The 24479-nt window shown below is 46.1% G+C and overlaps 1 protein-coding gene across 9 annotated transcripts in view; it reads right to left on the minus strand.

Annotated features, from left to right (window-relative positions):
* The window catches only part of DOT1L (DOT1 like histone lysine methyltransferase), a 71116-nt gene that overhangs the window by 26085 nt on the left and 20552 nt on the right, over positions 1 to 24479 (minus strand). For all 9 annotated transcript variants that reach the window (XR_001332032.2, XM_014260079.2, XM_014260078.2 and 6 more), the window contains exons 4-12: positions 23486 to 23549; positions 21357 to 21585; positions 19761 to 19855; positions 17037 to 17099; positions 9173 to 9228; positions 6403 to 6482; positions 4773 to 4841; positions 1608 to 1714; positions 549 to 590 (exon numbers count right to left, since the gene is read on the minus strand). Coding sequence is in view for 8 of the 9 variants with exons in the window: in XM_014260079.2 (XP_014115554.1) it covers positions 549 to 590; positions 1608 to 1714; positions 4773 to 4841; positions 6403 to 6482; positions 9173 to 9228; positions 17037 to 17099; positions 19761 to 19855; positions 21357 to 21585; positions 23486 to 23549 (805 nt within the window). In the remaining variant the exon portion in view is untranslated. The remainder of the gene's footprint in view (positions 1 to 548; positions 591 to 1607; positions 1715 to 4772; positions 4842 to 6402; positions 6483 to 9172; positions 9229 to 17036; positions 17100 to 19760; positions 19856 to 21356; positions 21586 to 23485; positions 23550 to 24479) is intronic.

The following is a 24479-nucleotide window of genomic DNA, read 5'->3' on the forward strand; positions in this document are numbered from 1 at the left end:
CTGAGGATGAACATTCACCTGAAGTTTTAAATTAAGTGGCCTCTCTTAATTCTCTTCCTGGGAATCCATTGATTATTTCAGATTAACACAGCCCTTCACAGTCCCAAAAATTCTCTGGCATTTTAATTCCACGTGAATTTTCCCAGACTGCAGCAAATGACAACTCACTCTGTGCCTCCAATGGCACGTCCCAAAAGGAACATTTCAGGGCATTGCTCAGCTTCATTTCAGGAGCTGAGCACAGGGACAGATTCCAACCATCATTCCCTTCTTTAATTCCAGTTCTTTAATGAAGAAATAGCTCATTACAGACCACCAGTGCAAGGTAAAAGCACCTTGGGGCTGCCCCATTAATTCTCTATTAGAAATCCCTTGGACATGATTGAATTAGTGCTTGATGGCATCTGAGACTTCCCTTCAATTAGCTCCATGTTCTTTGCCTACCAAGAAAATTTGATTTCCTATCAATTCTGTCCACCTGTGATTAAATTCCTCACGGTGGCTGCTCCCTTACTTTGAGTTTTCTACAGAAAATGATTGAAACTTACCCTGAGTTTTGGATTTTTGAGACTAGAAAAATAGTTTTCAAGCTGAAAATAGAAAGAAAAGAGAGTCATCCTCAAAGCCATGACAGATGAACACAGAATAATAAAATATTAGCTTAAAACAAGTGCAGAACTGCAGAAATTCTGACTGCTTTGCTTCTGATAAGCTACATCAAGAAGCCATTTACATTCATTCTTTTCAGCCACCCAGTCTGTTGTGTAACAGGGCAGAATCCAACCTCTACAAGGTTTTATCATCCCCACCACTGCCTGGCCTTGTTTTAAAGCTTTGTGTCACATATCTCCCCTCAGCAGAGGTTGATTTTCAATGAAATTATTTTCACTGAAGCTGCTGCACCCTCATACTCCACCATTTATCTGCACTCTGCAACATTCCTGAACAAAAGCTTTGTTAGACTACAGCAGAGTAAGGAAAACAGCCTTACCATCCCACTGCAAAAACCTTGGGGCGGGAAAAATAATTTGTCCACAGAAGTTTTTATTTCCATAGGGTTTGTTGGCTTTTATGGGGGACTTGGGGGCTTTTTTGTGGGGGGTTGGTGGGGGTTTTTTTTTTGGGGGGGGGGAGCTGTTGTTTGAGTATTTTATTGTTGTTGGTTGGGTTTTGGGTTTTTTGTTAAGTTTTCTTTAATTAAAAAAAAAAAACAGTGAATGCATCACCATTTTTCTGGAGCTTGGGCTGCTTCTACAGCAGCTGAGAATTTTACTAACATTGACATTTCCTGGTTGAATATGACTGAATGAAATGGTCTGTGCACCACAGAGGAATCAAAGCCTCCCTCTGTGAGGAAATAACAGCAGGAGACCCCAGTTCTTAGGAGCAGCAGAAGGAATTTTATCATTGAATCTCTGCAGCTTCAGTAAATCAGCACTGCCCTTAACCCCAGGGTGTGTGGAGCCCTGGAGCAGCCAGAGTGGGTTTGCACACTCAGGTGTGTAAATCCACCAAGGGACACAAGGAGAGGAGAAGGATGTGGAGCTGGGAAATGCTGCCCTGGAGCAGGGCAGAGGCTCCTGGCCCGTGGCACCCCTGGTACTCACTATGGTTCTGTCAATCGTGTGCAGGTAGTAGGAGACTGGCTTCCCCGTCCAGGACACGGAGCCCTTCAGTGGTGACAGCTCCACAACCCTCATGATAGTGCCAATATCTGTGGGAGGAGAGCCAGGTTAGGGGAAAGCTCAGCTGAGACCAGCCAGGCACCAACACAGAGAAATGTGGTTTGCAGATCCCACAGGAAAACACTGCTGGGGGTTTGAAGGGAATTTCTTCTCTCTTGCTACGTGCACCCCACAGGAAACAAACATGTGGGACATGTACCTCTGAGCCAGCCACCCCAGCTCTGGCCAACACAACTGTGTCCCACACAACTCTTCCAAGGAACAACACATGTGTGTGTGACAGGATTGAATTAAACTGTCCCAGAACGTCACCAGCCCAGCCCCTGTCAGCTGCAGCTGCCCCATATTTGGACTGGGCACAAACATGTTTTGGGTTTGCTTTCTTGTCTATATTTGTTTTGTTTTCCAGAGTTAATAGCTATGGGATGTGCCTTAAACATTCCCACAAACACTGAGCAGGGCTGCAGGAGAAATTATGGCACATTTCTAATTAAACACAAATGATCCAGAAGAGGCCAAAAGCAAGGTTTGGGATTCAGCAACCTCAACCACTATTTTAACCACATTTTAATACTTGTTTTCATTTGTCCCAACTCTTTCCACATTTCCGTGTCTTCCTACAGATGGAACTACTATGGACACAAAAGTGGTATTGAGGGAACTGGTGCCTTCTTCTTAAACCTGATCTTTTCCAGTGTTTTGTATAAATTATTTAAGTGTTCATACTCGAGATCAGAGTATTTGATAGACAGGTGAGATATGACTCAAGTCATGCTCAGGCACCAAAAAAAGCTTTGATGCATAAAAGTATTATGAAAAGCCTTGTGGGGCAGCACAAAGGCAGCAGAGCAGTGACATTCCCTGTTCCATGTGCAGGATATTGGCCATGGCTGGGGATGGCATTTCCTGGGAAGTGTCACTTGGAACAGGCCACCAGAACAAGCTCCAGGCCCAGCACATCCCACACAAGCTCATTTGATTTATTTCCCAGACATAATAAGGTCTCAGAAAGAGATTAAGCCCTAAAATTTATTCACACAATTCTCCCTGTTTGTAGCATGCAAAGGTAATTTTTTAATCTGAATCCCTGGAAGTTTCCCAGTGGTGGAAGCTGCTGGCTCTCCTTTTGCTAAGCCTCTCACCCATCCAAACCCCAATTAATCATGTCAATATAATTTGAACATCAGCATTTCCATTCAGCATTAAATAACAGCTGAGATCTGAAACTTCAGCATTCTAGAAAATATTCCAAATGAATCCATGCTGGGGTGAGACCTGGAACAGGGTAAAGATCTGGCTCAAGTGGCAGTCAGGGCTGTTCTGAGTTGAAAGAGCAGCACATGCTGGCCTCAGTCTCCCAAATGCAGCAGAGAGAGAAGGAAATGGGAAGAATCCAGCAAAGAAAAGCCTTGAGTGGCCAAAGCCCTGTATTTTTGTGGGCAGGTCTAATTGAAACCTCTCCAAGTGCATTCTTGGATTTCCTCAAGCTCTGGTGGGCTCTGCAAGAAGGCCCAAGCTTCACTCAGGCTCTATTTGCCTCATTAGCAACCTGACATCCCAATCCCAACTCTCCCAAAGCTTGAGGAACTCCAGAAGCACTGCACCATTTTCCCCTTCTATTTCCAAGTCCGTATCTCCAAAGAATTGGCAGTCCAGCACACAATAAGGTTCCAAACCACCAGAGGCCCCAGAATAGAATTTCAAACAGGGAAGAAAAGTGCAGGTTTGGGTGCCTGATGTGGGGACACCCACAACAATTCCAGCTTAAAAATAACTCCCAAATGCACAATTTACTTCGTGACAGTCCAAAAATTACTATTCTTTAAAAGCAGTTTAGGCCAAAATTAGACAGCACAGCTTGAGATTTGGAACTCAGTGAGTTCCTCCCCACGTCTGCACAGGAAGGGGGGTTTGATTTAGGGAAAATTTAGCACTGGACACAGTAAATACATGTAAAGCCCAGCTTGGACTGCTTCTTTGCTTGAGAAGTTTCATAGAATAACCTGAACTGGAAGGGACCCACAAAGAATGTCAGTCCAACTTCAGCACAGACACTCCAGTTTCAAAAATAAAAGTCTGAAAAAGGTCAAAAGCATCAGCAACAGCATGGAATGTCCCCAAACCTCCTTAAACTGTGCCTCATGCCCTTGCAAAGGACAAGGCTGCCAAACATCAGGTCTGGTGCACTCAGAGGAGGAGGAGAAACGACCCTGTGTTGGCAATAACCAGACCTTAGTTTCTCCTGGGTGTGTCTCGGAGAGGTTTGTTTGCTCAATGCACAGTACAGGAGATGTTCAAAGTTGAACATTTCACAGAATCCTGGAATGGTTTGGGTTGGGAGGGACCTCAAAGCTCCTCCAGTGCCACCCCTGCCATGGCAGGGACACCTTCCACCATCCCAGGCTGCTCCAAGCCCCGTCCAGCCTGGCCTTGGACACTGCCAGGGATCCAGGGGCAGCCACAGCTGCTCTGGGCACCCTGTGCCAGGGCCTGCCCACCCTCCCAGCCAACAATTCCTTCCCAATATCCCATCCAGCCCTGCCCTCTGGCAGTGGGAGCCATTCCCTGTGTCCTGTCCCTCCAGGCCTTGTCCCCAGTCCCTCTCCAGCTCTCCTGGAGCCCCTTTAGGCCCTGCAAGGGGCTCTGAGCTCTCCCTGGAGCCTTCTCTTCTCCAGGTGAGCACCCCCAGCTCTCCCAGCCTGGCTCTACAATCTCTAATCCTGACTGATGGGATTTGCCTGCCTGGATTTAGGGTGTAAGGAACTCCCCTGTGAGTCACAGCAGCTCTTTGTGGCTGAAGAAATGAATCACGCCCTCAAACTCCAGATTTCTCTTCAGCTCTAAAGTTGCCCAGCCCGGGACACAAGAAAAACCCCAAAACCAGCAGCACAAACCCCATGAAAAGTGTCTGCTCCTCTCTTAGGTGGGGACTTTTAGATTGATTTTAAGTACCTGTAACTTGATGTGCCCTAATAATCCAACAGCATTTTCTACTTAAACAACTCTAAAAAGCAATAACACCCCCCCAGACATTTTCAGATAATGAACATCCACAACTGTAATGAACAATAAAAAGGGCAATCATACCACTCAAGTTTCGACTGTTAATTCTAAAATTTAGAGGTGCAAAAGGTTTTGAGGACACAATTCTCCCACCTGGAAAAAGAAGGGAAAAAAAAAAAAGAGAGCACAGTCAGCTCCATTATTCATTCAAGAAGTAACTACTTATTAAATATAACCCAGTACAGAGCCCTAATGAGCAGGCCTATAAAACTGCTCCTTGTACAGCATTAAAAAAGAAATAAATCCCTTAATTCTCCTTCTGACAGCCCCAAGAAAGCGAATCTATGATTTCTGCCAGGTGACACCTCATGGATTGCTCTAAATTGACAGATTTGAAACACGTGGAAAAAAAAGAGCATGTTAATTCTCAGTGGCAATCTAAAGAAATTTCAATTATCTTCTTCCTGCTTGGGATCTTTTATACACAAGCCCCCAAAGCCCTTTTATTTAGAGGCCACTAATGTTCATTTCATGGGTATTTGGGGTCATTCAGCAGAGCCTGAAGCACACTCTGGGAAAAGAAATCAGGTTTCCTCTTTGTAAAGGGTTCTTGAACCATCCCCACCTTCCCACTGCTTTCAAGCCATCATTAAACAAGTTTGAAAACTAAAAAATAATCCAGTTAAATTAAAGAAAACAGCTTAAGCTTGGGGGTTTTATGGTTTGCAGCAGAGCCCAAAAGTCACATTATTTATTTCAGCATAAAGCTGTGCCATGGGAAGCCACAGCTGCTTTGTTCACACCACACATTTTTCTTTTCAGAATTTGTTATTTCTGTCGTTTCTGCCACAGCCAAGTATAATTGTTACTTAGCCCAGTGGTTAAGAGCAAAGAGAAGGACACCCAGGGCAATGGAGAGGCCATGACGGGGTCAGTGGGTGTCCCCAGTCTGCAGAGTTTGGCTTCTCAGGAGTGTCCAGTGACAATGTCCCAGTTTTTATGGAATTGTGGATGCATTAAAGTTGGAAAAGACCTTTAAGATCATCAAGTCCAACCATCAGCCAGCACCACCACCACGCTCACCACTAAACCCTGTCCCCAAGTGCCACATCCCCACAGGTTCAGAGCATTTCCAGGGATGGGGACTCCAGCATTTCAGTAGTCAGGAGTCAACACCCAGCACCAAATGTGACAGCTCTGAACAGGAGAACCCAGGAAGTGAATTCTGTATGGAATTACAGATTTGCCTTCCAAAGCTGAGCCTCTGCAGCCAAGAATCATGGAATGGGCTGGGTTGGGAGGGCTTTAAAGCCCATCCCACCCTCTACCATGGGCAGGGACACCTTCCACTATCCCAGGGTGCTCCAAGCCCTGCCCAGCCTGGCCTTGGGCACTTCCAGGGATCCAGGAAGCTTGGCCTTGGCTGATGGGTGTTTTGTGAGCTCCCAAAAGAGGGAAGGACAGAGCAGCAGCTCCTCCCACCCCAACCCTGCTCCAGAGTCATCCCAGCAGAGGGGATGGAGCCAAGGACCCAGGCAGGTCTGGGCAGACACAAAGGTGGGAAGTAGAAATCCCAATGTGGTGCAGACACTTCTCCCCGAGGCACAAAATAACCCCAAGGTCTGGCTTTGCCAGCTGGAACTGAGCCCCTCTCCCAGCCCAGCTCCCACAGGAATCACAAAACCAAGGGAAAAACATTTCCAGTTGGATTTACCTTCCTTCATGTTCGCAAAGCGCTCCTTCAGCTGGTGATCCACCTCAGGCCCGAAGGCAAAGTTATTGACAAAAATAACACTGCAAAACAATGATCCAGTTAAAGATCAGGGAGCCAGGAACACCCCACAAGGACCCCCAGTCACACCACAGCCACTCCTGGATGCACAAACCTGCTTGTCCCCAGCTCTACAGCTCCTGCCACCCAACACACGGAGAGCAACACTCAGCACTTCATGCTGTTACTTCTTGGTGAGGACTTGAAATATTACAGCAAAACAGCAAAATGTATTTTAGAATCATAAAATGGTTTGGGTTGCAAGGGACCTTAAAGCTCATCCAGTGCCACCCCTGCCATGGCAGGGACACCTTCTGCTGTCCCAGGGTGCTCCAAGTCCTGTCCAGCCTGGCCTTGGGCACTTGCAGGGATCCAGGGGCAGCCACAGCTGCTCTGGGCAATCTGTTTCTCTTCCAGCTCCAAATTCCCCATAATGCCAGAAGACAGTAACATCTTAGCACATTTTCCCTGTCCTAAACCGAGCACTTCAGCCCTGTCTACAACAGAGGAGCTGCATCTTTCTGGGTTAGGAAATTCAATGAGGGGAGGGGGTTGTTCCTGGATAAAGAAAATCATACGGAAACAAAGAAATCTGCACAGAGGTAGAATCCCACAACTGATAAAAGGACTTGGGAAAGAAACAGAACATGCCACAGATTAAAAAATAAACACCCCTTTAGTTTTAAGGTCTATTCAGCCTGGTCTAATTGTCCCTGGGGTCCATTTACTACCAGGCTGCAACAGAAGTCCTCAACACCTCTTGGAAGTGGTTGAGCTCCATGCTGAATGAACGTGTCAGGGGAGGTTTGGGATGGATCTCAGGGCAAGGTTCTTCCCCCCGAGGCTGCTGGCACTGCCCAGGCTCCCCAGGGAATGGGCCCGGCCCCAAGGCTGCCAGAGCTCCAGGAGCGTTTGGACAGCGCTCTCAGGGATGCTCAGGGTGGGCTTGTTGGGGGGTCTGGGCAGGGCCAGGGGCTGCACTGATGATCCTGGTGAGATCCAGCTCAGGATATTCCAGGATTCTGTGAAGTGTAAAAGCCATCCTGGCCTATTGTTCCCACATGAAGAACTGATTTCTTTGCTGGAAAACTCCCTTCCCAGTGCCTCCACACACGAAACGTGTTCAACAAGGACATGGAGTTTAAGAGCAGCAGTCAAAGCTATTAAAAACTACGAATGAAAAAAAAATGTTTATGCACCAAGGGAAAAAAAAGTTATTCTTGCTACGCCTTGCTCTTGGAAATTTGGGAAACCCTGCCTGGCAAGTAAAGCTAGCAGGGGTTTCTTCCTCCTCCCTCCCATGTGCCAAAAAAAAAAAAAAAAGGCCTTGCAAAAGAGCCAAACATATTAATGTGACTAGAAAACATCCAGGAGAGGAAGGGAAAAAGCCAGAGCCTGCAGATGTGTGTTTTTATAGTTCACTCTAGCACAGAATTTTGTGTGCACGTGCAGGGCACAGGAACCCCAAATCCCTCTTGGGCTCAGCCCTCGTTCCAGGAGGTTTTGCCAAGCCCAGGCACAGGGATCCCTTGGAATACACAGGGAACTATGTCCTGGCACCAGCCCCATCCCTGCAAGTGTCCAAGGCCAGACTGAACAGGACCTGAGATACAGGAAGGTGTCCCTGCCCATGGCAGAGGCAGCACTGGATGAAATTTAAGGTCCCCTCCAACCCAAACCATTCCAGAATTCCCCCATCCTGCACCAGAGTGAGGTGGAGCAGCACTAACACACACAGCGAGTGCCATGCCACACAAACCAAACATCTCCCAGCACTTCTGGGTGCAGCCAGAGCTCCTGCAGCCAAAAAATTCTCTAAAAGTTTATATGAATTCTGAGGAAAGTTGCCCGGGCAGCAGAGGATTGTGCACTTGGAATAACAAACAACAAAGCCAAACCCAAGTGTGCTGCAAGGCTGGGACAAGTCTGTCCACAAATTAAAAGGCACCTCCAGAAGAAAGTGAGGGGCAGAATCCTGCAGGAGTCACCAGCCTGGCAGACGCCTCCTCCAGGCTCTCAAAACCAAAGCTTTGGGAGCAATCCAGAAATTGCCACAACTCTGAAGGCTTTCAGAGCTCTCTTTGACAACTGCCTTCCATTCCCCCACATAACAGGGTGGCCCAGAAGGTCATATAAAAATAAAGAGGTTTTTTTCTACCCATAAGGCTGAAAGAATGCAAAGCTTTAAAAATACAGACGACTTTTATTGCTTTTAACAAATTTACTCCTTTTTCTGCTCCCACAGAACAGAAAGGAGCCCAACCCTCTGCACAGCTCTCCACATAAATAAATCTTCAAGACAATTAGTTTAAATGAACTTTCAATTTAAGTTGAAACAAACTCAGTTGGATCTTTTCCCTTTTATTAGAGGGAAAGTGAGTCTGTGTGCCCCAATAGCCAAGAAAATGAGGTTTTAGCCAGAATCCCTGACATGAACTATAGGGACATGCAAAACAAATGGAGGTTTGTGCTCCTCATATAATCAGAATTTATCTTGGATACACCCTTGTAAGGAATATCATGGGACGTGCACTCAAAGCCATTCTTCTAGTCAGAAAACAGGATCTAAAGAGGCCAGTGTAAGAGTTGGCAGATAGACTTTGGGTATTTGCTATGGAAATTCTATATAAAAAGCTGGCCAGCCTCCCAATTTCCATTATACAAACTCCCAAATATCCAGCTCAGAAGGCAGCATTCAATTGCTGTACTGTACCTTGTGTTTGCAATCCTCTCTCTCCATTCTTCTGAGAGGAAGTCACCTCTTTCCAGCTTAAAATAAGACAAAGAACACAGAAATACAGAGGGGTTAACAGGGCTCCCTCCTGCTTCCTTCAGAGAGGGACAAACAGGCTGCACCAGCTGTGAACCCACAACAACCAGGGACAAATGAAACCTTTTGGAAGCCCAGAGGTGGAGCAGGGAGAGCTGACACTGCTCATTCCTCAGATCCCAGCGGTTTCTCCCTCCCTGCTCCCACCCTCGGCCACTCTCCTGTGTGGGAAGAACAGGGAAGGGTCTCTGGTCACTCCATGGAGAAGCCAGAAATGCTGGCACTCACTGCAAAACTGATCAGCAAATCCCTCCTGAAGGCCCCCACGGCAGAGGGAGCTGAGCATGGATTGGGAACAGCTCCTGCTGGGAGCCCTTAATTCAGGCTTTTTCTGCACTGCACAAACAAGAATCTGATTTTTGTGGTGTTAAATATAAACCCTGAGCACTTCTAACACTTCCAAGTTGGAAACGAACTTGTTTCAAAATAAATACAGTTATGACTTCAGTGGCTTGTGAAGCACCTTTCTGATGACACCACATCAAGTCCCAGGTGAACACAGAGCTCTGGCAGATTGATGTTTTCTCAGTCATGTTTTGGAAATGAGAGGAGCCCATGGGCCACACTCTTCTTCTGTGCCACAAGTCAGGCAGGAGGAGAGTTGGGGAGGAGGATAAGAGGAGGAGAGAAAAAATAAGGTGCGACTCTGTAATTAATGCTGATGACACCCTTTGAAGATGATGGTTTGTGCCAGAACCTCAGGAACATCAAAGCAACGGCAGCGACTGCTGAGGCTTCTTTTCCTGCACTGATTTCTCTGTATGGGAAGGAGTGAGGATTTCACATGGCAGCACTAATTCTCATTAGTGACAACTCTAAAGTGCCAGCACTGCAGTGCAGACACTGGAACAACTTCCATCCCTCAGGGCTGGCTCAGCCTGGGAACACCCAAAGGGAGCTCCAGGACCTGGTGCCACTCAGGGACACAGAGGAGGTGACAAACCTGTGTGAGCCACTGGGAAGGACAAAGCCACAAGTGCCAACAGGAATGGGGCTCTTCCAGGAGGAAAGGAAGGGGAAAACCACCAAAATGTCCTGCTGCTACACAAGAGGGCTGAGAAAAGTGGACATTGAGGGTTCTCAGTCAAGAGATCAGGAACTTTGTCAAGAGTCTTAAGCAGTAGAAACTGAACAGAGTGGGTAAGATTAGCTCAAGTTATTCAGAAATACCTGTTCCACCAGCTGGGCTGAAATTAGAGTTAAACCAGAATTACTACCTGTGATCTCCCACCTGCTGGGAGGGGAAGCATCTTTGGCATCCCTGCTGTAATAAAAACAAAGGATAAGCTGGAAGCTAAACTCAAAGATCCAACCCGAGGACATCTTGCTGGGTACTGTCAGAATCTAAACCAGAGACTCAACATCAAAAAAGTTCTAAGAAGAGTTCTTCTCATCTCATAAAAGGAAAGAATTTTTCTGGATGTCTATATGTGGACACCATCTCTAGATTGATTTTAAGAGATAATTTTATCTCAGCCTTATCTATTCTTATAGTGAACAGTTCCACGGTTGAGTAACCAAGACAAAGTCAGAAAAAATCCACATGACAGGCAACTGTGTTTATTTTATAAAAATATTTGCAAGTCAGCTTCTCTATGGCATCCTCCACACCACCAGTTTCTAAAGTCTCCACAGGGTTTTCCTACACTAACAGGGAAAGAAAAACATTGGGAAAACCAGGAACCACGAACGCCACAGTCTGCAAGAGAACAGAGAACCAGCGTAACACGAAACAATTTTGAAACGCTAAACTTCATATAAAGGTCTTGAAATCCAACCTAAGTGGCTGTCAGGCCTCACTTGGGTCCAGTTTCACTGTGTGTTTGCCCTGTCTATGTGGTTAGAAGAGCACTTATAACCAAATCTCCAGGTTTTAACCTGATATCACCCATGGAGGATGAACACTTTGAAAGCCAGAACCATTTAACAATTCAAATTAACCACAGCCCAGCTTAAACACATCTATTTTTGTGTGGCACTGCTTTCCCAGCTCATGTTTAGCCAAGAGTCAAGGGAAAAATTTCACCAGGAAAAACATTGGAGTACAGAAATAATCAGATGATCACCTGGAAGAAAATGGGTTATTTTTTCCTTCTGGAAGCAAGGCAGTGATTCCTGGATGCTGCCCTCTGACAGGGAATGAGCTGCCCGACCACTGTAAGCAGCCCTTACCCACTGTGCTGGGGCAGTGATCAATAAATTGATGCCCTAGAAGTAGGAAATGAGCTCTTTACCCATCAACTGACAGAGAATCCAAAAAAATTCCCCCACAAAATCCCACTCAGCTCAGTGGTTTGCAATAATTTTGAGAGTGAAACAAGAACTGAGAAGAAAAGTCCAGCTGATTAATCCCTGCCCCAGGGCAGCAGCAGCTGAACCAGCAGAACATGGTCTGTGCTGGTCACTCAGGGAGAAGGGGACACATCCACACGGTGACAGCCACAGGGCCACACTCAATCTCTTCCTCCACTGTCCCCTCCCTCACCCTGCTCCTCCTCTCTCTCAGAAACTTAATCTCCTTAGTGAATAATGAATGGAAGGGACCATCTGTAACACAGATATTTTCATCTGATTAGACAATGCAGGAGATGCTTTATCTAACAGGATAATTAGCTCAGCAAAATCGCCTCCAGAGCTGCTGCCTGCGTTGCTTCTAAATTCAGATGCCAGACCAGGTTTTTACTCAGGTTTTTCAAAAAGACACTGCAGGAATACACTCAGCAGCATCTGATTCCTGTAACTCTTCCTGCAAGTGGATGGAAAGCAGCAGGTCCCAGTCTGGGGGAAGCAGCCAGAGCTACACAGAGGGTGTGAGTTCATCACGGAGCAGAGCAGGAATTTGGGAAGGTCAGGCCCCTGTGCTGTGGAGGAGAGCTGGGTTCTCACCCCAGTGCTGGACAGGGAGGCTCTCTGGTAACGCTCCACAGAGCCATAAATTCACAGGCAGGATGCCTCATTCCAGCCGCCTCCGTGCAAACATTTGGCTCCCAAAAACGCGGCATTTCTGCCTGGAAAAGTACACACGGTTATTTTTAGGTCCCTGTTCTTTTCAAAAATAACCAGAGGCACGAATCCAAACCTCCAAAATGTGGCATCATTTCAAAGCCACAGGGGACGTTTGGAGGGCTTTTCAAATGCCAAAACAGCAAATTTCCCGCTGAAATGGGGCAGTCGAAAATACCGGGAGCAAACAGCTGGCTCATCCTTCCCTGGGAGCAGCTCCTGGCAGCAGGAAGTTCTGAGGTACAGGTGATGTCAGTCACCATCACAAACCAGCTCCTGGGCACTGGAACTCCCACAGGACTCCCTGCTTATGCTCACAACAGAAAAAGCAGGCAGAAAGGCACCCCAAACTCAGGGAGAGACCTGCAAGCCACAGAGCCAGGCTTGCACTGCTCCATGCCCAAAACTCACCCCTGATCCTCAGGGCTGAACCACCTCCAGCCACCAGAAGCTCCTGGGGTTTCCTGGGAGCAGACAGAGGCATCCATCCAGCCCAAATCCCACCTTTAGGAATGCTGACCTGCTTCCTGCTCTTGGTTTGATAGTCACTGCCACCTCCTGCTAAAAGAAGCTTTTATGAAGAGCAGGGCAGGAATTCTGTTATAACAACCCTGAGTAAATAAACACAAAACTAATCCTGGTTCTCAGCAGAGTCCAGCATGGGACTGCACTGACTCCTAACTGTTCTGAGCTCAGCCTGGGATCCTGGGATCAAGTTGTGCTTATTTTGTCACCAACATTTGGAATTCTGGGACCTCACAAAGCATTTTGCAGGGACAAAGCTTCCAGAAAGACAAAGATGCCAGGCTTTCCATTCCACATCTTCCTGTGTCCTCCAGGTACATCATGAGCAAGTCTGCTCTGTGTTTTCTTCTCTCAGAAAAAGCCAACAACAGGTTACAGGCACTGAGAACTTAACAAAAACAAAAAAAAAAAACCCTAAAAACTTCTCCAAGGGAAGCCCAGAGAAGCTTTGTGCTACGCAGCAATCTCAGCCTCCTGCCCCAGATACCTGAGATGGCTCCGATTCTGAGGCCACATGAGGATATTTACAGTTAGAAACCATGAAAACCCATCTGCCTCTTAATTGCCATGCCGGGTTTTAATTTGATGGCTGCACATATGCAGGAATTCCCCAAGAAAGACTAGCTAATTAGCCAGGCCTAATGACCTTCCCAAAGTCTCCTGCTTTCTTCAGACAAGTTTACTTGAAAAGAGTGGGGTAAAGCTAATCTTGGAAACTTCTCAGCTCCATGGGAAGAGAAAGGAGAAGACAGAAGGAGTTGGAACAAAGGGACATGTGTTGGAAGTGGGATGTTCTAGTCCAAAAAGCTGAAGCAGATGATGATGATGATGAAAAGCTCTAGAGGAAGAGGATTCTTGCCTCAGAATGCAGGAGAGAAGAGCAGCAATAATCTGATTTTCCCTAAACGAACAGGAATTGCACATTCCAAGGAGAGCAGGGGATGCAAATATTCATTTAAGAGGATTATGAGACTCAGTGACCAACAACAGCTGGAGATCAGGAGCCTCCCAAAGCAATGCAGGAGGAGCAAACTCCTCCCACTCCTCTCATGCCCCACATGGATCTTCCCCCTCTCCAGCTGCAGGGATGATCCAGCTGTGGCTCTGCAGCCTTGGGCATCCAACACCCCCAGGACACTTTGCCACCTGCAGCTGGGGAAGTTTAATGTGCTTTTATCACCAAGTGACTACAGAACAACTGAGGCTGCAATTTTATGTGGAACCATTGCTCAAGAGGGATTTTCTTTATATAATTGTGGACAAAATAGGGTGGAAATACACCTAGACAATCAGGGTTTATTTTAAATGTTGGCACTGGGCCTTGCTCTCCAGAATTCATGTCCAAGCTCAGAACTTCCAGCAGCAATCCAATGGAGAAGGCCAGAAGGTGAATTTGAAGGCTGCAGAACAACTTGGTGAGGTAACAGTGACTGCCCTTCTCTCCAAGGGTTCTCAAACACGAATTTATTGTTTGAAGAGTTTTGGGGGTCATGGGTTTTTGTTTGTTTACATTCTTAGCAACTTTCTTTTAATGGTAATCTGAAAAAATGCTGTTGGAAGGATTTGGGGCAGGTTATAAAAACATCATGAGGTTCAAGTCCCTTGGACTGCTGCAAAAGGCAAAAAAAATCAGAAAATATTTCTCAGGAAGGTTGTACCTGGTGGGAAGGGAAGGCTGGAGATGGTGAAAAGCTACAGAGATAATTTCCCAAGTAAGAAGGAACTGTTGAGATGCATAAAGCCAAACAAACATGGAACACTCTGCTATAGTCAACTTTGCAGCAGATTGCTTTACAGGGAGAACCCCAAACCCATTTGAATTGGAAATCTCTAACTGTACTGGGATCTTGGCTGTTAAAATAACCCCAAAACCCAGCACGACCCTGCAGGCCCAGCTCCAGGATTCATTGCTGCCTTATGCATCACAGTTTTTACTTTTACAGCAAGAGAGAACCACCATCCACAAAGTTCAACCAGAGCTGCAGGTGGGATCCAAGATTCTTCCCACTGAACTCATGCCAAGCCCTCCCCTCCTCCAGCACTTGATTCTTCTCAAAACACTGATTTTTCATATGATTGCCTGTAACACTGGAGTGGAATTCATGAGTTGAGCTCTGCTGATGACAGATTATTTCAATTTGTGCTTATTTTGTCTCCAACATTTGGAATTTTGGGACCTCACAAAGCATTTTGCAGGATCAAAGCTGTTTTCCAGAAAGACAAAGATGCTGGGCTTTCAATTCCACATCTTCCTGTGTCCTCCAGCTGCACCATGAGCAAATCTGCTCTGTGTTTAACAGTCACCTATAGCAGATGCTGCTAAGGAGTTCCTAAAGAAAATAAACTGCCTGGTAAAAGTCTGTTTGATGAATAAAAACTAAATAAAATCTGCCCTGTGTGTCTACTATAAAAGCCCAAAATCTGTGTTCAAGCATCACTCCAAGGTGACAGGAAACCAACTTTCCCTCAGACAAGAAGCACTGCAAGTGTTAACTCTTCCTAAAAAAATCCCCAGATTGCATATTCAGGGAAATTTTACTCTAAACACTACAGAAAACAGAGTTATAAAAGCCAAAGAACCTGGCAAAAATAAGTAGCTTTGTTTCGATATAGCACCAGACTCTGTCACTTGGAATGCTCAATACGGAAATGCTGCCTAAGGCAAGCAATATGCTTCCAATATTTCAGTCCAAGTTCCTCTCCTATTCCTTAAATTACCCAGCTCAGAAGCAGAGCATCCTCAGGAACAATTCCTTTCATGTCATGCCAGCTGGGTGACACAATGGAAAAATGCCATATGGCCACTGCAGGAAAAGTAAAGCATTCCCAGTGCTTCCACAGCAGGAAGGAATTATCAATCCTGCTGCAGACCAGTCCCCCCACAGGCACAGCATCCCCTGGAAGGGAATCCCTCTATCCAGATCAGGAATTCCAGGAGGGAAGTGTTAGGGGCAGGTGGGACCATCACCTTCCCAGCCTGGAAGAGCTGGAGAAGCTTCACTAGAGGATGAGAGCACCAAGGATCCCAGCAGACAGAAAACTGAGAAATAAAGGCTGGGCAGCTCCAACCTGCCATTGCTCCCACAGTGCTGGGATGCTGAAGCCACGTGGATCACACCATCCCAGGGACATGGCAGAGATGGATCTTCACAGAAGGGAAGGGAAGGAGCAGGTCCCCAATCCTTGCTCACACCTGGATCCAGGACACATGGCCACTGCAACCTCTGAGCAGTGACCTAGTTTCCCTGGGATATTTGGGAATATCCCTGATCCACCCAGCCTCTTCCCTGACCATAGGAAAGTGGCAGAAGCAGAAATAGATGTGTTTTCAAAACTCCCAGCAGGTTTCTAATGTGCATCCATTTCCTGACTGGAAAGTAATTAAGCAGGGAGCAGATTTTCTTAATGACATTCACAAAGGGGAAGAAAGGGAAAAGGGAAGGAATGGAACAGGACAGTGTATGGATTTGCACAGGCCTCACACCATCCTTGGGGTGCAAAACATCCTCAGAGAAAAAAAACTTTGGGAGGAAGATAAAGGAATTCCAATGCAACCCTTGCCACAGGCAGGAAGATCTCCCATGATGACCCATTTACTCCTCCTGCTCCAGCTCTACCCTCAGAGCATCCAAATCCAAACCCTTCCAAACCAGAACTAACCACCCACCACCCTCCCCTGAGAGCCATCCAGCCTGTTAACTGTTTCTGGAGCTTCCTGCTCCAATCTCCATCCATCCACAACTTCCCCTTCTGGCACCCCATCCCCTCCAGAACCCAGCCCAGGTGGCCACACCTTCCTTCCCCTGCCTGCAGAACCAAAGCTTCAGCTTTTATTTCCAGCAGGAGAGTTCAGAACCCCAAGGAGGAGCTGTCATACCTGGCAAAAACCCAGATCCACGGAGAGGGAGAGGGAGAAAGGAAAAGGGGATTTAACACAAACAGAAGACTCATGGCAGCCCCAATCAAAAAAACATTTTAGAAGAATAAATCTCCCAGGAGTTTCTGGAGAGACCTGGAAGTGCTCCAAATAACACCATGCCCCACATCTGGCATGACAGAGGGGTCTGGGAGGATATACTGGAAACACCATGCCCAGGATCAAGACAAGAGCCAGGAGGCAGCCACGGCTCAATTGCTGGTGGCTGAGAAAAGGCTGGAGGGGACTTTACAAATCCTGCAAGTGAGTGTGGATCCCGATCTGCAGCTGAGTTTCACTCACTGTGTATTCTGCATGTTTCTTCCCATACCATTTCATCCATTTTCTGAACTCTCTGTCCATCGTCTGCAAGAGGGAGGAAAACCAAAACCAGATATTAGGACATCTCGTATTTCTCATTCCATCAAAACAACGGAGACACAGCTCTGAAGCACTCATTGAGCCCCAAGAATTCTGTCTGGTTGGAGGTTTTTTGCCATTAACATTCCAAGGAGAGGCAGACACAGAGCTTCTGCTGTTTAGTTTCCTTAAAAAACCAAACCCTCACTTCCTTAGGGCCAAGGCAAAGCTGGCATCTTCACCCATGGAAGTTCCATGTTCTAAGAAAAGCCCTTACACTGCCCAGCACTAAAAATAGCCCAGCCTTAAGTTGTGGTGCATAATCCCACAAGGAGGAGGCGGGTGCAGCCCAGCCTAAACCCAGGCAGCAAAGGGACAACCAGGACAAAGCCAGGTCTGCTGGGGTCACTGAGAAGGCAGAAAACAGCAGGCAAAGCGTGCCAGCAGCAGAGGGAGAATCCTGCTTCCCACAGCAACTGGGAGTGCTTCAAACTGCACCCAAACACAGCAGGGCTGCAGAGGAGGGAGGGCTCTGCTATTTTCTGTTGTCCAAAGGCAGAAAGGAACAAAATCCCATATCCAGACAGCTCAGTGCCTCACACATCCCCATCACCACTTTTCCAGCAGCTTGACCCCAGCTGATCTTTAGGTTTTGACCCAAAAAGGTGAGTCTCCCTCCCTGGACCCATTCCTGTGTCACCTGCTCCAGGTGACTCTGCCAGAGGTCCCTTCCAACACCAGCTATTCCGGGGTTCTGTGTGAGAAGCCCAGCAGAAATTCTGATCCCATTGACAACTCAAGCTGATGGCTGGTCAGCTGCTCCATCAGCAGCTCAACAAAACTGTGTGTGCTGACAGGCATGTTTTATGCTGAAAAGCACACCAAAGCTGAGCAGGAGAACCCAAAAATCTTCAGTATTTTCATGTATGAACTTACATTTTAATTTATTAAGGCAACTTCATTAAAACAAATCCATAACATTCTTCCTCTTTAGGTGAAGCTCTTCAAATTCCATTATCCATCTATTATCTGGGTACTGCTATCATGGCACCCAGACATGTGGTGTCACAGCCAATTTAACTGGAAACTCAACCCAACTTCTTCCACAAATAATTGGAGGATAACTGGACCCTAATAGAGGCACAAGGCAGCTCCACACACTCTGACACTGCAGCAGCTCCTTGGTTGTTAAATTGACAGGATTTAAGCAGGGAAATAATCCAGAGCATTTTGTTCACCAGTAATCTCATGGAAGACTTGTGACACTGATGTACCCCAGCACTGACTACCTCTAATGCTCCATTTGTGGGTCACTCTTTTGTTTGCTGTTTTCACCAAAGCTTTGTGTTTGCACAGTGACAGGAAGGGGTATTAGTGAGAGAATTTCACTTTCCCTTATAAAGCCGATCTTTAAGTTTAATGGCAAACACAGAGGGGGTTCCTGGCCTTGTAAATGCTCCAATGTAAAACCAGGATGTTCACACAGAGGGACTGCAGAGCCCTCCAGGTAAAAAATTCCACTGAATCCTGGCAGAGGAAACAAAGTGGATTTTTAGGTCCTTGACTGATCAGCCTCACCACTGTCCTTATGCATTTATTGCCCACATCACTGAAAAGAAGGATCAAAGAGTTTCATTTATCCCCTCCCTCCATGAGGGATAATTTTCCAGCCTGTTCAGGCTGAATCTGTGTTTTGACAATTCAGAGGGATCAGTTTCTGTTCAGACTACTGAAAAAAGCAAACTTCTTGTGGTAAGACATGACTGACCTTCCCTGTGTACTTGTGGCCTCCCAGCTGCCTTGAACTCATCATCTGTGTGTGTCCCATTGGCACAGAATTAGAAGTATAAGGAAACCTGACTAAAGAAGCCTGACTCAACATTATCAAACAATCATGGAATGGTTTGGGTTGGAAGGGACCTTAAATATCAGTTAGTTCCATCCCCTGCCATGGGACACCTCCCACTGTCCCAGGCTGCTCCAAGCCCTTTCCAGCCTGGCCTTGGGCACTTGCAGGGATGCAGGAGCAGCCACAGCTGCTCTGGGTACCCTGTGCCACCCTCACAGCAGAGAATTCTTTCCTGATCTCTAATCTAAATCTCCCCTACTTCAGCTTCAGGCCATTTTATGTTTTTTCTCACTAAGGTGCCTCCTAAGCAGTTACACAGCAGACACCCAGCACAGGCCTCAGGAGGAACTTCTGGTGGTTTAATAACTGAAAAAGGGGCACCATCACCACAGGCAGACACATGGCCCTTAAAATATTTAAGAACAAATTGTTTGGTGAATTTATTCCTGGATTTGCTGCATGCTGTGGCCTCGGGGAGCTGCATTAGAGCCATTCCAGACACAAAATGACTGCAGGTATTTGGGTGAAGCTTATACTGCACTACTCCCTTTTGAACAGGCAATGGCATTATTGTTAAAAGAGCTTTCAGGGCTTGACATCACCCTAGAAAAATGCCAATGTTCCTTCTCAACACTCCAGACTGGACACACTTCTTTCCTCCAGCACATCCTTGTATTGCAGGCTGATATTTCACTGCTGCAGGACTGACTGCTCTGAGAAGCAGAAGTCCAGCAGGGCAGAAATTCTGCTTTTCTTGCAGCACAGCTCTGGTCACGGAGCAGCAGTGAGTCCTGCAGGCACGGCCCAGGCTCACTCACCTCAGCGTACTTGGCTGGAATATCAGCTTTCTCCACTCCGTAGTGATGTTTGCAGTTTGTGGCTGCAGCCACTTGAAGCACCACCTGCCCCACACCTGCAGGGAACAAAAACCCCACAGCTGAGAGCACTTCCAGCAAAACCACTGCCAAGGGAGAGAAGATTTTAGAGCAAAGTGCACACAGAAAAACACAGGGGAACTGTGGGACTGGGCTGAGGGCAGGTTCAGCTGCCAGGGGTCTGACATTCCCAGCTGGAATGCACACTGCAGGCATTGGGAATTCCCAGAGCTGTTCCCACTCCCCTGGTGCTGCTCAGCCCTGAGGTCAGAGCGAGAAACATCTGATTTCTTTCTGAGGATAGCAGATTAAAGTGTCTGACATGGGCCTGTGACCCAACCTGCAGCACTCCAGGGCCCCAGATATGATCTTCTTTAACCTTCCTGGACAAACAATTGTGAGAATCTATGGAGATTTTGTTTCCCTCCAGATGGAAAAGAGTTTCTCAGCTCTGATGTCTTTCTAAAGGTCTCATCTGAACATCAGTGCCTGACAGGAAATTTCAGTCAGTCCCACTGACAAAGAAAGCAGGGGCAAGAAAGATATTCATATAATATATAATTATATTTTATATATTTAAGTACCTATTATATTTTATTTTTTAGAATATGTTAATATATTTTATATACATTTTAATAGTATATTATTAAATATTTAATTATTCTACAATCTATTATTTTATTATGTATAACATATATAAATATTGAGCATTTATATGTAACTGTTTAATATTTAAACATTTAAGTACTTTCAAATTTAAAATATAATTTTGAAAAAATATTTTTTTTCCCCTGAAGTCCTGTATCACACATACTTGTTTGGATCTAAATGTGTTAAAACTTCGGAACACATTAAGCAAGAGTGGAAATTCTTATTACTCCTTTTATTACTCTGTTCTGAACCAGATTTTACCAAGAAAAAGAACATTATCTTCTTACTCAGTATCTCTGTTGCACATGTGCTTGAGTCATACCTGGTTTCCTCACCAACCAGAAACATCGATTTCCTTTTAAAACTCTGTTGCAGTTGTTGGTTAGATTTTGTGGGGTTTCACAACTGTTCAAGTAAACTATGAAAGCTTTTTTGACACACTGACAAGACAGAGGCAAAAAACCCTTCATTTTCAGATTCCACACCAAGTGTTTCACATGGGAAGGGTCAAGAAATCCCATTTTCAGATACGAAGGGCATAAAGCAAATCCAGTGAAAACAGATGAATCCTTAGGAATGCAAGTTTATGGGTCAAACATGATTTTTAACATTGCTGCTTCTTCACAAGTATATCCAAAATACCAACACAAACAAAGGGTATAAAGGGTTTATTGCACTGCAGGCTGATATTTCACTGCCACCAGAAAAGAGGTCTGGGGTGTTTGTTTGGTCCATTTAATCCTGGCATAAAAAGCAGGAGCATCTTTGGGGATTATCTAGAAAAGATGCTTATCCTGTAACACAATCTGTACTTCTGGGTTACTTCCCAAATATGGGGTTTTTTAAAGTACAAAGAGCAAAGAAAAAAAGCAGTTATTGGTCACTTACCACTGCCCAAGTCAACGAACAAATCATCCTCTGTCATTTTAATCTCATCGATCATTTGGGCCACCAAGTCAAAGGAAGTTTCTCCGTAGACCTCAGGGGAGAAGGGCTCGTAGTTGTTGAGTTTCTCAGGGTCTGTGACCGAGTGGTTGTAGACCTGCTGCAGGATGTGCCTCAGGAGCCCGTTGGAGGGACGCGTGTTCAGCTTCATGGGCTGCGTCGTCCCCTTCCACTGCAGGGGACAGCAGGGGCAGGGACAGGGTGTGAACCCACTATGGGGACAAGGAAGTGCCACCAAACCCATCTGAGGAATGAGGGACAGTCCCCTCCCAGCCCCTCACCCTCAGCTTGGGCTGCAGGTGCTCCTTAAAGATAAAAACAGGGAACGGAGCTGGAGCCAGGCTGGGAGAGCTGGGGGTGCTCACCTGGAGAAGAGAAGGCTCCAGGGAGAGCTCAGAGCCCCTTGCAGGGCCTAAAGGGGCTCCAGGAGAGCTGGAGAGGGACTGGGGACAAGGCCTGGAGGGACAGGACACAGGGAATGGCTCCCACTGCCAGAGGGCAGGGCTGGATGGGATATTGGGAAGGAATTGTTGGCTGGGAGGGTGGGCAGGCCCTGGCACAGGGTGCCCAGAGCAGCTGGGGCTGCCCCTGGATCCCTGGCAGTGTCCAAGGCCAGGCTGGATGGGGCTTGGAGCAGCCTGGGATGGTGGAAGGTGTCCCTGCCATGGCAGGGGTGGGGTTGGATGGGCTTTAAAGTCCCTCCCAAAGCAAATCATTCTGTGACACTGCAGAAATTGCACACCAGCAGGTGCTCTGCACTTTGTCACACTTCAGTTAACAGTTAATTTCACAGGTGATAAAGGGGAATTTAAACAGATGCAAAAAAATAATTGGCAATGTAAATCACAGCACTGAATAGAGTTGGGGAGGGTGTAAATGTTTGTTCACTTCTTTTTTCTGTGCTATCCTCACTGAACCGATGTTGACTGTCAACACAAAAACAGGTTAATTTTGCTCCAGGAGCTGTCACATGGGAGGGAGGGATCAGATACACTCAGACAGGGAGTGGCAGGAAAGAGATGGAAATCAAGCTTCCTTTCTGCTTCAGAAAAATACCCATCCTAAGCATAAAAGTTAAGTTTTAAAAATGTTTACCTCTCCCTTTGATAAAAACAAACAAAAAAAGGGTGATTCCAGGATCTATCCTAAACACTCCTGTGAGATTCAGATGGGAAGGAAAAAAATAAACCCATCAGGTTTGCCAGTTCAGATAGCAACTGCAAATGCTGAATAACTGCTAATATTTAGCTATTAACCAACATAGACATGATGGTGCCTGAATCCAAATAAATACAAGTTTTTAAGGCCCAAAAAATTAAGAAAATCCCAGAAAAAAAGGCTTGTTGCCATAATATTGCATATTTCAAATAATTCCCATAAGCACAGCAGAGAAAAAAATCCACCTATGCTTTCAAATTAAGGAGAATAGTAACATTACTCATTGCTCATGTTTTGCTTCCTCCAGTTCAACCTTTTCTGGGGGTAAGAGAACCAAAAAGCTCATTAAATTGGCCTGAAAAGAGATTACATTCTACTTTAGCCAGTGATCCCACAGGCCAGAGCAGCTGAACTATGGCAAGGAAATTCCTAAGCCATGGATCATTTCCACAACACACAGGAGAGTTCATATGGATTATTTAAGTACCCATAAGTCACAGATTTCCCTGTGCAAAAGTCAATCCATATGAGAAATCCCTGTGTTAAATGCAGATAAACCTTTCCTTCCCCCTAAAGGCAAGTCAGCTATTTCCAAGTGCCAAAATAACAGTGCCAGAAGTGCACAAGGAAGAGCAACAGCTCTGAATTTGGGAACAAAAAGTGGTGTTTAATTCCCTTTCTTTCTGTAAGAATGTCTCTCCAATACTAACTCCTTGACTGCTCAGTTGTGATCAAGAAAATAAGTTTAATACCAAGCTCAAGCCCCCAAAAACCTGGAAGTGCTGGCTATTGCTGATGCTACAGGAACAGGTAAAATGCAGCACTGAGTCAGTCACAGCTTTCTGCTGCTCTTCCCTACCTGAATTCAAAGGTGGCACACAAAAACCATGGCAGGGCCCAAATTCAGCACTTACCAACTGGTGGATGCTGTCGATGGCTCGGTTGTATTTGTCACACAGTCTCTGCATGCTCTCAAAGCTGAGGGGAGAACACAGGGGCAGCTCAAAACAGGCAGCTTCAAAGGGAAAACCTTGGGCTTTTCCATCCTCTTGCCTAGTAGGTATTTGGGGTTTGTTTCTCTCAGAATATGTAATTACATACATAGATTTAAGACTTTGTTTCCTTTAAATAAAATCCTCATCAGACCAGGAGTACATGACAAATAATATTAGTTGCTTTATTATAAGTCATGTTTTGAGTACAGCCCTTTTCCTGATAAAGTGCTGTATTCTCAGAACCTCTTCTCCATATTTTCAGATGGACAGAAATTTAAGAGGTCTGTACATTTTTCTCCTTTTTGCCGTCATCTCTCCATGATAATCAGTCCTGAGACAAGCAGATGCTTTTCCAGAAATTTACTCTGGGACTGAAAATGCAGGCAGGGCCAGAACACAGCCTAAAACATCACCCATCAGGAAAGCCTGGGGATTGCTCCATGGGCTGCCTGGGATTACTGGCAGACCAGGCAGATGCCCTAATGACACAAACTGAGAGGATTAAATCAATTCATCTCAGGCCAGGAAAGAAAGTATATTCCTGGGAACATCAGTTGTTACATAACCAGACCCACAAAGAGCAGCACAAACAATACAAGGAGTTACAGGAGCGACACCATTAAACCACAGGCACTCCCAAAGCTGGGAAGGGATGGAGAGGCCAAGGGACATCCAAGGGACACTTCAGTCTCTTGTGATCCTCAGGGTCACTACACTGTCCAGGACACCTCTCCCATGAGCTCTGCCCATTCCATTCCAAGCTTCCAGCTGCCTGTGTTTGTTTCCATGCTGGGAGAAGCAAGAGGCTGCAACAGGGTTTGTCTGCATTTCCATAACCTGCTGCTTCCCCTTCACATCCTTGGCTCAGCCCATCTGCTGCCAGTGATTTTTCTAACAAATTTTTTCGAAGGAA

Source organism: Pseudopodoces humilis, chromosome 28, assembly GCF_049639895.1.
Source record: "Pseudopodoces humilis isolate 2021_Gansu_Grassland_sample_001 chromosome 28, ASM4963989v1, whole genome shotgun sequence".
Classification (NCBI taxonomy): domain Eukaryota; kingdom Metazoa; phylum Chordata; class Aves; order Passeriformes; family Paridae; genus Pseudopodoces; species Pseudopodoces humilis.